At 53.8% G+C, this 13,648-nt stretch overlaps 1 protein-coding gene across 3 annotated transcripts in view; it reads right to left on the minus strand.

The window, feature by feature from the left end:
* Positions 1-424: 424 nt before the first annotated feature.
* LOC110487301 (E3 ubiquitin-protein ligase RBBP6) overlaps positions 425-13,648 on the minus strand; it is a 33,491-nt gene continuing 20,267 nt past the window's right edge. Inside the window, exons 10-18 of one of the 3 annotated variants that reach the window (XM_036942148.1) lie at positions 13,622-13,648; positions 12,399-13,012; positions 12,223-12,289; positions 11,938-12,053; positions 10,739-11,092; positions 7,760-7,855; positions 5,390-7,541; positions 4,986-5,359; positions 425-2,402 (exon numbers count right to left, since the gene is read on the minus strand). The exon at positions 13,622-13,648 is cut by the window's right edge and continues 77 nt beyond it. In XM_036942148.1, coding sequence (XP_036798043.1) covers positions 1,496-2,402; positions 4,986-5,359; positions 5,390-7,541; positions 7,760-7,855; positions 10,739-11,092; positions 11,938-12,053; positions 12,223-12,289; positions 12,399-13,012; positions 13,622-13,648 — 4,707 coding nt within the window. In that variant the 3' untranslated portion in view covers positions 425-1,495. Of the gene's footprint in view, positions 2,403-4,985; positions 7,542-7,759; positions 7,856-10,738; positions 11,093-11,937; positions 12,054-12,222; positions 12,290-12,398; positions 13,013-13,621 lie in introns of all 3 variants that reach the window. The other 2 variants (XM_036942147.1, XM_036942146.1) reach the window with 2 other exon arrangements.

Genomic DNA, 13,648 nt, shown 5'->3' on the forward strand with positions numbered 1-13,648 from the left:
CTATGCACACACATTAGAGAATTATACTCTTATAATTCTAATACATTTCACTCCGTTATACAGTTTCAGGCTGGAATACTTTAGTCATTACCTTTAAACATATAAATTCCTGTATCAATTGGTCACTAACCAGTGACTAACCAGCTTATCATTACGGATTGGGGACTAACCAGCTTATCATTACGGATTGGGGACTAACCAGCTTATCATTACGGACTGGTGACTCAGCTAAATGTACATATGGTGTTTCACAAAACATTGATTTTGCGTTAATGAGAGAAGTGTTGAACTCCAATGAATGGCTGATCAAAAAAGGGTCCTGAACATAAGATAGCAGGTTTTACAAGTGTTATGAGTTTAGAAAATAAACCATTTAAACATGTGAAAAATGTGTCACAGTCAATAAAACACAAGAACTGTGGTATTCTGATATTAAACATTAGACAGGTTTTATTCACCAAACTATAAATGAAAAGACAACAGTCAGAAAGTTTAAAGGGAAAACAAAGTTTAATAACAGTAACTTCCACTAGTCACCATTCAGTTAGCCTGACTTCAGATCAGTTAGCCCATCTTCAGATCAGTTAGCCCCGGCTTCAGATCAGTTAGCCCCGGCTTCAGATCAGTTAGCCCCCGCTTCAGATCAGTTAGCCCCGGCTTCAGATCAGTTAGCCCCGGCTTCAGATCAGTTAGCCCCGGCTTCAGATCAGTTAGCCCGCCTTCAGATCAGTTAGCCCGCCTTCAGATCAGTTCATATAAACATGATGATATAACCTACTATACATCAGGGAGGTGTCCCAAATGAACCTCTAATCCCTTTATAGTGAACTACATTCGACCAGAGTCCTATAAACTAGGGCCCATTGGACTAGGGCGCTAATGACTAGGACCCATTGGACTAGGGCTCTAATGACTAGGGCCCATACGACTCTGGTTAAACGTAGTGTACTATATAGTGAACAGGGTTACATTTGGAACACTTCAGAGTTTCAGACACCTTATAGCCATAGATCAGGGTAATGGAATATAATGCAGCATCATCTTTGTACAAAAACACATTCACAGAGAACCTGCATCAGAGAGAGAGCATCACATTAACAGAAAACACAAAATTACTTACAAATATCTGAGGTGAGCTCCACTTATTCCAGTGGTTCCATTACAGATAAACAAACTATATCCAACTCAGCTTAAGTACTTAAAAGAATTTGACAAAGTACCCCCCACAAGAAGGTTTTGTCCAGTTATAACCTTTAGCTAGAGGCTAACGGAGCTAGCATAAACTAGCAAACTCAGGTTGTAACCATTAGCTAGATGCTAACGGAGCTAGCATGAGCTAGCAATCTCAGTTGTAGTCTTTAGCTAGATGCTAACGGAGCTAGCATGAGCTAGCAGTCTCAGTTGTAGTCTTTAGCTAGATGCTAAAAGAGCTAGCATGAACTAGAAAAACTCAGGCTGTAACCATGAGCTAGATGCTAACAGAGCTAGCAGGGTCTCAGATGTTGGCTGACTCCTGCCCAGTCTTCTCCTCTGCCTCTCCTCCTCCTCCCTCTTCCTCTTTATTCTTCCTGTGCTTCTTCTTCTTGTTCTTGTGTTTGTGTTCCTTCCTTCCTTCGACGGGAGGCTCAACGTCGGCAGAATGCTTCTTGTGCTTCTTGTGTTTTTTATGTTTCTTGTGTTTCTTCTTCTTCTTCTTGTCCGTCGCCGTGGAGCCGCTGTGGTTGCTAGGGGAGCCGCCGGGGCTCTGGGAGGCGGGGCTCTGGGTGTTGTGTGAGGGGCTATGGCTCAGGCCACTGCCTCGCTCCCCGTCTGACCCCTCCCCTTCGCTGTAGTCGGGGACGAAGGCTGCCTCGTCCGTCTCTCTACCCAGGTCGGAACACAGACGCTGTCGCCTTGGCTCTGGCCCCGCCCCTCGACTCTCCTCCCTCCCTACCCCTCCTCTTCCTTCCTCCTTCACTCCTCTGGATTCGGTCTTAGCTGGTTTTCTAAAGTTCACCTGACCCTTTTTAAGGCCTCTGCCTTCCTCCCTCCTTCTAGTCCCCTCCTCCCTCCCTCTCCTCCCCTCTGTGTTGGCTGTTTTAGAGACACTACCCTGCACCTCCCTGCCTTGGCCACTAGGCGGTGCTGGTGAGACTTCTCTCCTCAGAGCGTCTCTGGGCACGGAGGAGGAAACCGCCAACGCCCCATTCTCCCTGGACGCTGAGTGCTGCTCCTCTTCCTCCTCCTCCTCTCTCTCCCACTTGGACCGGGGTGGAGGCTGGATGAGGACTCCTCCGGTCCCACGGTCCCTCCTCTCCCTGCCTGGGCTGGGGAACTGGACGGGACTGGGTCTCCTCTGGGTCTGTAGGTCCCGGGGTTTTGACACAGCACCCTGGCTCTGGCTCGGCTCAGACCTGCTGCTGCTGGAACACACAGATCCAAGATCAGGGGTTAGAAACCATTATACCCATGTTATATACACAGATCTAGGATCAGGGGTTAGAGAGATCATCAACTAGGAACCATTATACCCATGTTATATACACAGATCTAGGATCAGGGGTTAGAGAGAACATCAACTAGGAACCATTATACCATGTTATATACACAGATCTAGGATCAGGGGTTAGAAACCATTATACCCATGTTATATACACAGATCTAGGATCAGGGGTTAGAGAGAACATCAACTAGAAACCATTATACCCATGTTATATACACAGATCTAGGACCAGGGGTTAGAAACCATTATACCCATGTTATATACACAGATCTAGGATCAGGGGTTAGAAACCATTATACCCATGTTATATACACAGATCTAGGATCAGGGGTTAGGAACCATTATACCCATGTTATATACACAGATCTAAGATCAGGGGTTAGAGAGAACATCAACTAGGAACCATTATACCCATGTTATATACACAGATCTAGGATCAGGGGTTAGAGAGAACATCAACTAGGAACCATTATACCATGTTATATACACAGATCTAGGATCAGGGGTTAGGAACCATTATACCCATGTTATATACACAGATCTAGGATCAGGGGTTAGAAACCATTCTAACCAATGTTCCCTCATTTGTTTCGGGACTGAGACATTTCAGGTCAGCTGAGCTCAAACTCGAATGTTGTGAAAATACTGTGCAACTTCCGGCGGCCGTTTACTGTGAAGGCCCTTACCCGTTTACTGTGAAGGCCCTTACCCGTTTACTGGGAAGGCCCTTACCCGTTTACTGTGAAGGCCCTTACCCGTTTACTGGGAAGGCTTTACTGTGAAGGCCCTTACCCGTTTACTGGGAAGGCTTTACTGTGAAGGCCCTTACCCGTTTACTGGGAAGGCTTTACTGTGAAGGCCCTTACCCGTTTACTGGGAAGGCCTTTACCCGTTTACTGTGAAGGCCCTTACCCGTTTACTGGGAAGGCCCTTACCCATTTACTGTGAAGGCCCTTACCCGTTTACTGGGAAGGCTTTACTGGGAAGGCCCCACCCGTTTACTGTGAAGGCCCTTACCCGTTTACTGGGAAGGCTTTACTGTGAAGGCCCTTACCCGTTTACTGGGAAGGCTTTACTGTGAAGGCCCTTACCCGTTTACTGGGAAGGCTTTACTGTGAAGGCCCTTACCCGTTTACTGGGAAGGCCTTTACCCGTTTACTGGGAAGGCTTTACTGTGAAGGCCCTTACCCGTTTACTGGGAAGGCTTTACTGTGAAGGCCCTTACCCGTTTACTGGGAAGGCTTTACTGTGAAGGCCCTTACCCGTTTACTGGGAAGGCTTTACTGTGAAGGCCCTTACCCGTTTACTGGGAAGGCTTTACTGTGAAGGCCCTTACCCGTTTACTGGGAAGGCCCCACCCGTTTACTGTGAAGGCTTTACTGTGAAGGCCCTTACCCGTTTACTGTGAAGGCTTTACTGTGAAGGCCCTTACCCGTTTACTGGGAAGGCTTTACTGTGAAGGCCCTTACCCGTTTACTGGGAAGGCTTTACTGTGAAGGCCCTTACCCGTTTACTGGGAAGGCTTTACTGTGAAGGCCCTTACCCGTTTACTGGGAAGGCTTTACTGTGAAGGCCCTTACCCGTTTACTGGGAAGGCTTTACTGTGAAGGCCCTTACCCGTTTACTGTGAAGGCTTTACTGTGAAGGCCCTTACCCGTTTACTGGGAAGGCTTTACTGTGAAGGCCCTTACCCGTTTACTGGGAAGGCTTTACTGTGAAGGCCCTTACCCGTTTACTGGGAAGGCTTTACTGTGAAGGCCCTTACCCGTTTACTGGGAAGGTTTTACTGTGAAGGCCCTTACCCGTTTACTGTGAAGGCTTTACTGTGAAGGCCCTTACCCGTTTACTGGGAAGGCTTTACTGTGAAGGCCCTTACCCGTTTACTGTGAAGGCTTTACTGTGAAGGCCCTTACCCGTTTACTGGGAAGGCTTTACTGTGAAGGCCCTTACCCGTTTACTGGGAAGGCTTTACTGTGAAGGCCCTTACCCGTTTACTGTGAAGGCTTTACTGTGAAGGCCCTTACCCGTTTACTGGGAAGGCTTTACTGTGAAGGCCCTTACCCGTTTACTGGGAAGGCTTTACTGTGAAGGCCTACTGCAGCTCTGATTGGTTGTTGCACCGGTCTGTGCAGAATATTCGATCACAATTCTCACAGTAGAGGGAAACGCTGATAGTGTTAACTAAAGGAGAAAGCTCTAGAACGCTGATAAGTGTTAACTAAAGGAGAAAACACTATCAGCTTTCTAGAGCTTTCTCCTTTAGTTAACACTATCAGCGTTCTAGAGCTTTCTCCTTTAGTTAACACTATCAGCGTTCTAGAGCTTTCTCCTTTAGTTAACACTATCAGCGTTCTAGAACTTTCTCCTTTAGTTAACACTATCAGCGTTCTAGAGCTAACTAAAGGAGAAAGCTCTAGATAGTGTTAAACCACAATGATTGTTGATTAACAACACGGGCTAATAAAGAACCGTTGGAAGGTCAGAGGTCGAAAGGGCAACTCACCCAGTTGAAGTGACAGAGTGGTCTGATGAGTGGTGGGTCGTGGGCTCAGAACTCTTTCTGCTGATCTTTCTGGTCTTCCCAGAACCCTCCTTCACCACCACCACTGCTGTTGCTATTGCTCTGTCTTCAGCTACAGTCTCTCTCTGGGACCCTGCCGCTCGCTCCCCTGTAGAGGCAGGTCTGTCTACGGAGGACGAGGTCTTCTCTCCTTTCTGTTCCCTGGTGGCTGACTTCTCCCTGGATGATGACCTGTCCGTCTTGGCTGACGCTGGTCTCCCTCTCTCCTTGGAGCTCTCAGCTGGTCTCTCTCTCTCCTTGGAGCTCTCAGCTGGTCTCTCTCTCTCCTTGGAGCTCTCAGCTGGTCTCTCTCTCTCCTTGGAGCTCTCAGCTGGTCTCTCTCTCTCAGCGGGCGGCGTGTACCCGCTCTCTGTTCTCTCCCCGGTGACATCAGGTTTCTTAGCGATGGCCGAGCGTTCCGCGATGGTCATGCGGTCTAGAGAGACTGACCTTCCTCCTCCTCCTCTCTCCGGCAAACGTTCCCCTGACGACGGCCTCTCGGACCTAACAGACCTGACCTCTGACCTCTCGCCAGACAACCTCCGCTCCACCATCACCGCCACCCTCTCTGTCCCTCCATCCCTCTCTGCTCTCTCAGGACCAGCAGGTCTCTCTCCAGTAGAGGTGATAGTAGTGGTGATATTAGCAGCTGGAGCTGGTCTCTCCTCTGGGCGGGCCATACTGCTGTTCCTCCCCAGGTCTCTGTTCAGTTTGATTCTCCTCTGGGGGAAGGGTTTGACCTGCAGACCCATGAGAGGCCAGATAGACCCCCTGTCACTCTCTCTTCTGCCCGCCTCAGAGCTCCCTGGGATGGGCAGCAGCCCGTCGCCTCTCCCCTCTCTCCCCAGGTCCATGGAGGAACCAGGGATGGAGATGGAGATGGGATGGAAACGGTCTAGCCTCCCTGTCTGTGAGGAACCAGGGATGGGGAGCAGACCCTCTCCTCTACCCGACTCTCTGCATGCCAGGTTCAGGAGGAGGGAAGGCTTGGCAGGAAGTCCTCTCTGGAGGTACGGACCCTCGGCTCGGCGGAGCTTAGCTGGGGGCCCCCCCATCCCCCTGTCCATCCCCCTCCCCCTTTCCCTCTCTTCCACTCTCCTCCTCTTCTCCGCTGGGGAGGGAGGTGCAGGCTGGAGGGGGCGACCAGGGGGGCGTACCCCGACACTGTGAATGGGATCTCTCCTTCCCCCGCGGGCGTCGCCCAGGTGTTTAGGGAGGTCGTGGGGGTGAGGTGGGAGGGGGCGGGGCAGGGGGAGTTTAGCCAAACCTCCTCGAACAGTAGGGGTGCTCCGCCCCTTCTCTCTCTTGATTGGCTCGTCTGGTTTGACTGGTTTGGATGCTTTGGTTGGTTTAGCGGCTGAAGACTCTTTGTTCTTAGAGGCTGTGACCGTCGCCTCTCCTCCCGTCTTTCTCTTAACCTTCTCTCCTTTCACCTTTCCCTCCGTCTTTACTTTCACCTTACCCCCCTTCTCCTTCCTGCTCTTCTCTGATTGGCCGGACGAGGTGGGAGGGGTTTTACCGGACAGCAGCGCTGCCTTATTGGTCGAGACCTTGGTGGAGGTGGGTGGGGCTTTGCTAGGGGTCAGGGTGTGGAGATCATCCATTGGCTCGTCCCTGACGGGTGTGGCGTCTCCCCTGTCCAGCGATTGGTCGGCTGAATCCAGCTCCTCCCCGTTCTTCTTTTTCTTCAGTTTCTTCCCTTTCAGAGTTTTAGTTCCGCCCTCTGACGTTTTGGTTCCCCCCTGCGTGCGTTCCTTACTTCCGCCCCCCCTGACGGAGGCAGAGGGCAGAGCGGACAAGGCGTGGTGAGTTCTGTGGGGTCCGGGAGGTCCCCCTCTCTCACCCCTCCTCACCCGCCCCTGGGGGGAGTAGTCTCTGGGAGGAGGGGTGAGGCGGTCCCTCTCTCTGCTGCCCCGGCCACCGCGGTGGTGCACCGAGGCATGCTGGGTACTGTAGTCTTTGTAGTACTTGTTGTACCAGTCCCTGTACTCTTTCTCCCACTGTCTGTAGCTGTCTCTCTCCCAGCGCTCCCTGCCCCCGGGAGACAGGTCAGGTCCGCCTTTAGGCTCGTAAGGAGCCGGCTCTCGAGGTGGGGGCTTATGGTGACCTCTAACCCCTCCAGGACTCCTGCTCCTCCTGTAGCCCCCCGGGGAGCGAGACCTGGGCCGATACCCCCCTCCTCCTCCTCCTTCAGCTCCGTCTCCTCCTTCCCAGCCCCCACCACCACCACCACCACCACCTCGGTAAGGCGGTGGGGAGCGAGGAGAACCGGAGCGACGGTAGCCGTAGGAACGGGAGCGTGAGCGGGACCGTGGCGAGCGGCCGTAGGAGCGGCTGCGTCCTCCCCGGCCTCCGTTGCGTCTGGAGAAGGGGGAGCGTCCGTAAGACCTGGAACGGGAGCGGGAGCGGCTGGGGGTGTACGAGTAAGACCTGGAGCGGGAGCGAGGAGATCGGGAGTAGGGGGAACGGCTGAACGGAGAACGGCTGTAGGAACGAGACCTGGGGAGGAGAGAAAAACACTTGATATGTCTGATTACCATCTCTACACACTTCATATCATCTCTGTCCTAGATATGAAAAACACTTGATATGTCTGATTACCATCTCTACACAATTCATATCATCTCTGTCCTAGATATATCTCCGTCAGAGAAGATATCTCCATGAACAGTTCAAGAGGTTTAATCCAGAACTATGATGAGATGTGGTGTTGTTACCTGGAGTAGGAGCGTCTCCGTCTCTTGGGAGCAGGTCTGTATTCCATCAGCTCTTTGGCAAAGTCTTTAGTGAACTCATCCAGCTTGGACGTTACCCTGGTAACACAGAGAGACAGGACTGGTCACATCCCATAATACATGTCTGAGGGAAACCTTTGAACAGGTCAATCTCTCTCAGCCACGGAACAGCCACTACTAGCCCGGGGTAACATTCCCCCCCACTACTAGCCCGGGGTAACATTCCCCCCCACTACTAGCCCGGGGTAACATTCCCCCCCACTACTAGCCCGGGGTAACATTCCCCCCCACTACTAGCCCGGGGTAACATTCCCCCCCACTACTAGCCCGGGGTAACATTCCCCCCCCACTACTAGCCCGGGGTAACACACCCCCTCACTACTAGCCCGGGGTAACATTCCCCCCCACTACTAGCCCGGGGTAACATTCCCCCCCACTACTAGCCCGGGGTAACATTCCCCCCCACTACTAGCCCGGGGTAACATTCCCCCCCACTACTAGGCCGGGGTAACATTCCCCCCCACTACTACGCCGGGGTAACATTCCCCCCCACTACTAGCCCGGGGTAACATCCCCCCCCCCCCCCCCCCCCCCACTACTAGCCCGGGGTAACATCCCCCCCCCCCCCCCCCACTACTAGCCCGGGGTAACATTCCCCCCCCACTACTAGCCCGGGGTAACACACCCCCTCACTACTAGCCCGGGGTAACATTCCCCCCCACTACTAGCCCGGGGTAACATTCCCCCCCACTACTAGCCCGGGGTAACATTCCCCCCACTACTAGCCCGGGGTAACATTCCCCCCCACTACTAGCCCGGGGTAACATTCCCCCCCACTACTAGGCCGGGGTAACATTCCCCCCCACTACTAGCCCGGGGTAACATTACCCCCCCCCCCCCACTACTAGCCCGGGGTAACATTCCCCCCCACTAATAGCCCGGGGTAACATTCCCCCCCATCTACTAGCCCGGGGTAACATTCCCCCCCCCCCACTACTAGCCCGGGGTAACATTTCCCCCCCCCACTACTAGCCCGGGGTAACATTCCCCCCCACTACTAACCCGGGGTAACATTCCCCCCCACTACTAGCCCGGGGTAACATTCCCCCCCCCACTACTAGCCCGGGGTAACATTCCCCCCCCCCACTACTAGCCCGGGGTAACATTCCCCCCCCCCCCCCCACTACTAGCCCGGGGTAACATTCCCCCCCCCCCCCCCACTACTAGCCCGGGGTAACATTCCCCCCCACTACTAGCCCGGGGTAACATTCCCCCCCACTACTAGCCCGGGGTAACATTCCCCCCCACTACTAGCCCGGGGTAACATTCTCCCCCACTACTAGCCCGGGGTAACACACCCCCCCCACTACTAGCCCGGGGTAACATCCCCCCCACTACTAGCCCGGGGTAACATCCCCCCCACTACTAGCCCGGGGTAACATTCCCACCCACTACTAGCCCGGGGTAACACACCCCCCCCACTACTAGCCCGGGGTAACATTCCCCCCCACTACTAGCCCGGGGTAACATTCCCCCCCACTACTAGCCCGGGGTAATATTCCCCCCCACTACTAGCCCGGGGTAACATTCCCCCCCACTACTAGCCCGGGGTAACACACCCCCCCCACTACTAGCCCGGGGTAACACACCCCCCCCACTACTAGCCCGGGGTAACATTCCCCCCCCCCCACTACTAGCCCGGGGTAACATTCTCCCCCCCCCCACTACTAGCCCGGGGTAACATCCCCCCCCCACTACTAGCCCGGGGTAACATTCCCCCCCCCCCCCCACTACTAGCCCGGGGTAACATTCCCCCCCACTACTAGCCCGGGGTAACATTCCCCCCCACTACTAGCCCGGGGTAACATTCCCCCCCACGACTAGCCCGGGGTAACATTCCCCCCCACTACTAGCCCGGGGTAACATTCCCCCCCACTACTAGCCCGGGGTAACATTCCCCCCCACTACTAGCCCGGGGTAACATTCCCCCCCACTACTAGGCCAGGGTAACATTCCCCCCCACTACTAGCCCGGGGTAACATTCCCCCCCACTACTAGCCCGGGGTAACATTCCCCCCCACTACTAGGCCGGGGTAACATTCCCCCCCACTACTAGGCCGGGGTAACATTCCCCCCCACTACTAGCCCGGGGTAACATTCCCCCCCACTACTAGCCCGGGGTAACATTCCCCCCCACTACTAGGCCGGGGTAACATTCCCCCCCACTACTAGGCCGGGGTAACATTCCCCCCCACTACTAGGCCGGGGTAACATTCCCCCCCACTACTAGGCCGGGGTAACATTCCCCCCCACTACTAGGCCGGGGTAACATTCCCCCCCACTACTAGGCCGGGGTAACATTCCCCCCCACTACTAGCCCGGGGTAACATTCCCCCCCACTACTAGCCCGGGGTAACATTCCCCCCCACTACTAGGCCGGGGTAACATTCCCCCCCACTACTAGCCCGGGGTAACATTCCCCCCCCCCCCCACTACTAGCCCGGGGTAACATTCCCCCCCCCCCCACTACTAGCCCGGGGTAACATTCCCCCCCCCCCACTACTAGCCCGGGGTAACATTCCCCCCCACTACTAGCCCGGGGTAACATTCCCCCCCACTACTAGCCCGGGGTAACATTCCCCCCCACTACTAGGCCGGGGTAACATTCCCCCCCACTACTAGGCCGGGGTAACATTCCCCCCCACTACTAGCCCGGGGTAACATTCCCCCCCACTACTAGGCCGGGGTAACATTCCCCCCCACTACTAGGCCGGGGTAACATTCCCCCCCACTACTAGGCCGGGGTAACATTCCCCCCCACTACTAGCCCGGGGTAACATTCCCCCCCACTACTAGCCCGGGGTAACATTACAATGAATTCAACTGTTTACTAATCCCAGTAATGTGAAGATACCAGCCTCAGCAGCATCATTACAATGAATGAAATCAGGTGCAACTCACTGTTCCTGTTGGAGTCTCCTCTGTCTGTAGAAGTCCTCCTTGGAGAGGGGGGGTCCGGAGGGTAGGAGGGGCGGGGGACCCAGCGAGTGGGGCTGGGTGTTGGGAGGGGGAACCCAGGGGGCATTAACCCCCGGAGGCATCTGGCTGTGTGTGTAGAGGGGCTGAGGGGGGTAGTTAACAGGGGGAGGGGGTCCGGTGGAGTAGGGAGGGGGGTAGGACTGGGGCGGGATGGAGTGGGGGTTGGGTGGAGGGTGGTAGAGGTTAGGGCCCGGGTAGAGGTGAGGGGCTGGGCCCGGGGCGGAAGGAAGGGGGTGGCGTGGGGGGGGAACGTGGTCAGAAAGAGGTCTGTAGGGTCTGGAGGGGGGTGAGAGAGGGGGAGGGTTACAATTTAGACTTGAGTCATTTAGTAGCTCTTATGCAAAGTTGACAAAACAGCATTACAGTAGCCTGTTATGACCTCTATATTCTATAGTCCTGTATTCTACAGTAACTCTGTTATGACCTCTATATTCTACAGTAACCCTTTTATGACCTCTATATTCTATAGTCCTGTATTCTACAGTAACTCTGTTATGACCTCTATATTCTACAGTAACCCTGTTATGACCTCTATATTCTACAGTAACCCTGTTATGACCTCTATATTCTACAGTAACCCTGTTATGACCTCTATATTCTATAGTCCTGTATTCTACAGTAACCCTGTTATGACCTCTATATTCTATAGTCCTGTATTCTACAGTAACCCTGTTATGACCTCTATATTCTACAGTAACCCTGTTATGACCTCTATATTCTACAGTAACCCTGTTATGACCTCTATATTCTATAGTCCTGTATTCTACAGTAACCCTGTTATGACCTCTATATTCTATAGTCCTGTATTCTACAGTAACCCTGTTATGACCTCTATATTCTACAGTAACCCTGTTATGACCTCTATATTCTACAGTAACCCTGTTATGACCTCTATATTCTATAGTCCTGTATTCTACAGTAACCCTGTTATGACCTCTATATTCTATAGTCCTGTATTCTACAGTAACCCTGTTATGACCTCTATATTCTACAGTAACCCTGTTATGACCTCTATATTCTACAGTAACCCTGTTATGACCTCTATATTCTATAGTCCTGTATTCTACAGTAACCCTGTTATGACCTCTATATTCTATAGTCCCGTGTGATCAGCGTCGTACCTGTCCCAAGGTGGTCTGGGTCCTCCTCTGTGGGAATGGGAGGGCTGTGGAGGTGGACCTGATGGGTGGGAGGGCCTTATGGGTGGAGGGTGACCAATCATAGGCATGTGGTATCCCTGGGAAACCAATCAGAGAGAAAGCTCAAGGAAATACACAGGAACATTTTAGGAAATGCAAATAAGATAGTTTTTTTAAAAAATGGGAATAGTGTGTCTTAGAATCTACAGAGGCTACGACAGGTCATAAGAGCCCTATGTAGCCTCTAAGACAACTAGTGTGTCTCACCTGAGGTCCGCTGTCGGCTGATCTGATTGGTGGCTCTGACACCATGTAAGGCCCCGCCTCCATCTCACTGAGAAAAAAAAAACAAAACACCAATGAATCAGTCAGTTAATCAAATCAGTCAAATATCAACGGTTGAGATGTGTATCTGTGTGGCGTCCGTCGTCCCGGCAACTCACCCTGGCGGCGGTGGCTCGTTGTGATTGGCCAAGTGCCGTGGCTCTGCCCGGTGTGGTTCAGGGGCGGGGTCAGGAGAGATTGACACCTCAGGCAGTCCCATCGGTGGGGTCTGAATGGGCAGGCTTTGTGTCAGGGTGACAGGAGGAGTGAGGGAGGCTGGGGGGCGAGAGGCGTTGGCCAATAGGGGGTCCTGCTGGCGAGCATTGGGCAATAGGGGGTCCTGCTGGCGAGCGTTGGCCAATAGGGGGTCCTGCTGGCGAGCGTTGGCCAATAGAGGGTCCTGCTGGCGAGCGCTGGCCAATAGGGGGTCCTGCTGGCGAGTGCTGGCCAATAGGGGGTCCTGCTGGCGAGTGCTGGCCAATAGGGGGTCCTGCTGGCGAGTGCTGGCCAATAGGGGGTCCTGCTGGCGAGTGCTGGCCAATAGGGGGTCCTGCTGGCGAGTGCTGGCCAATAAGGGGTCCTGCTGGCGAGTGTTGGCCATTAGGGGGTCCTGCTGGCGTGAGCCGAGGGTTCTGAATGGCTGAGGCCGTGCTGGGGGCGGGGCAGACTGCTGCAGGGTTTTGTTTCGTGCTGGTTTGGTGTAACCAGACTCATTCTTAAAGTTATTCACTGCCTGAGGGGAGAGAGAGAAGGGGGGAAGAGAGAGAGAAAGGGGGAAGAGAGAGAGAAAGGGGGAAGAGAGAGAGAAAGGGGGAAGAGAGAGAGAAAGGGGGAAGAGAGAGAGAAAGGGGGAAGAGAGAGAGAAAGGGGGAAGAGAGAGAGAAAGGGGGAAGAGAGAGAGGGGGAAGAGAGAGGGGGGGAAGAGAGAGGGGGGGAAAGAGAGAGGGGGGGAAGAGAGAGGGGGGAAGAGAGAGGGGGGGAAAGAGAGAGGGGGGGAAGAGAGAGGGGGGAAGAGAGAGAGAGGGGAGAGAGAGAGATAGGAGAGCGAGAGATAGGAGAGAGAGAGATAGGAGAGAGAGAGGGGAGAGAGAGAGAGAGGAGAGAGAGAGGAGAGAGAGAGGGGGGGAGAGAGAGAGGGGGGAGAGAGAGAGGGGGGAGAGAGAGGGGGGAGAGAGAGAGGGGGGAGAGAGAGAGGGGGGAGAGAGAGAGGGGGGAGAGAGAGATTTTGAATGAATAAATGAAGCTATAGTGTGTATGAGTGTAGTTTAATTACTGACCGACCGAGTGTGTGTGTGTGTGTGTGTGTGTGTGGTTTGGCCTAATGCGTCTCCGTGATGTGTACCTGTCGTAGGAACTTGTTAGCGATGAG

Source organism: Oncorhynchus mykiss, chromosome 13 (assembly GCF_013265735.2).
Source record: "Oncorhynchus mykiss isolate Arlee chromosome 13, USDA_OmykA_1.1, whole genome shotgun sequence".
Classification (NCBI taxonomy): Eukaryota; Metazoa; Chordata; class Actinopteri; order Salmoniformes; family Salmonidae; genus Oncorhynchus; species Oncorhynchus mykiss.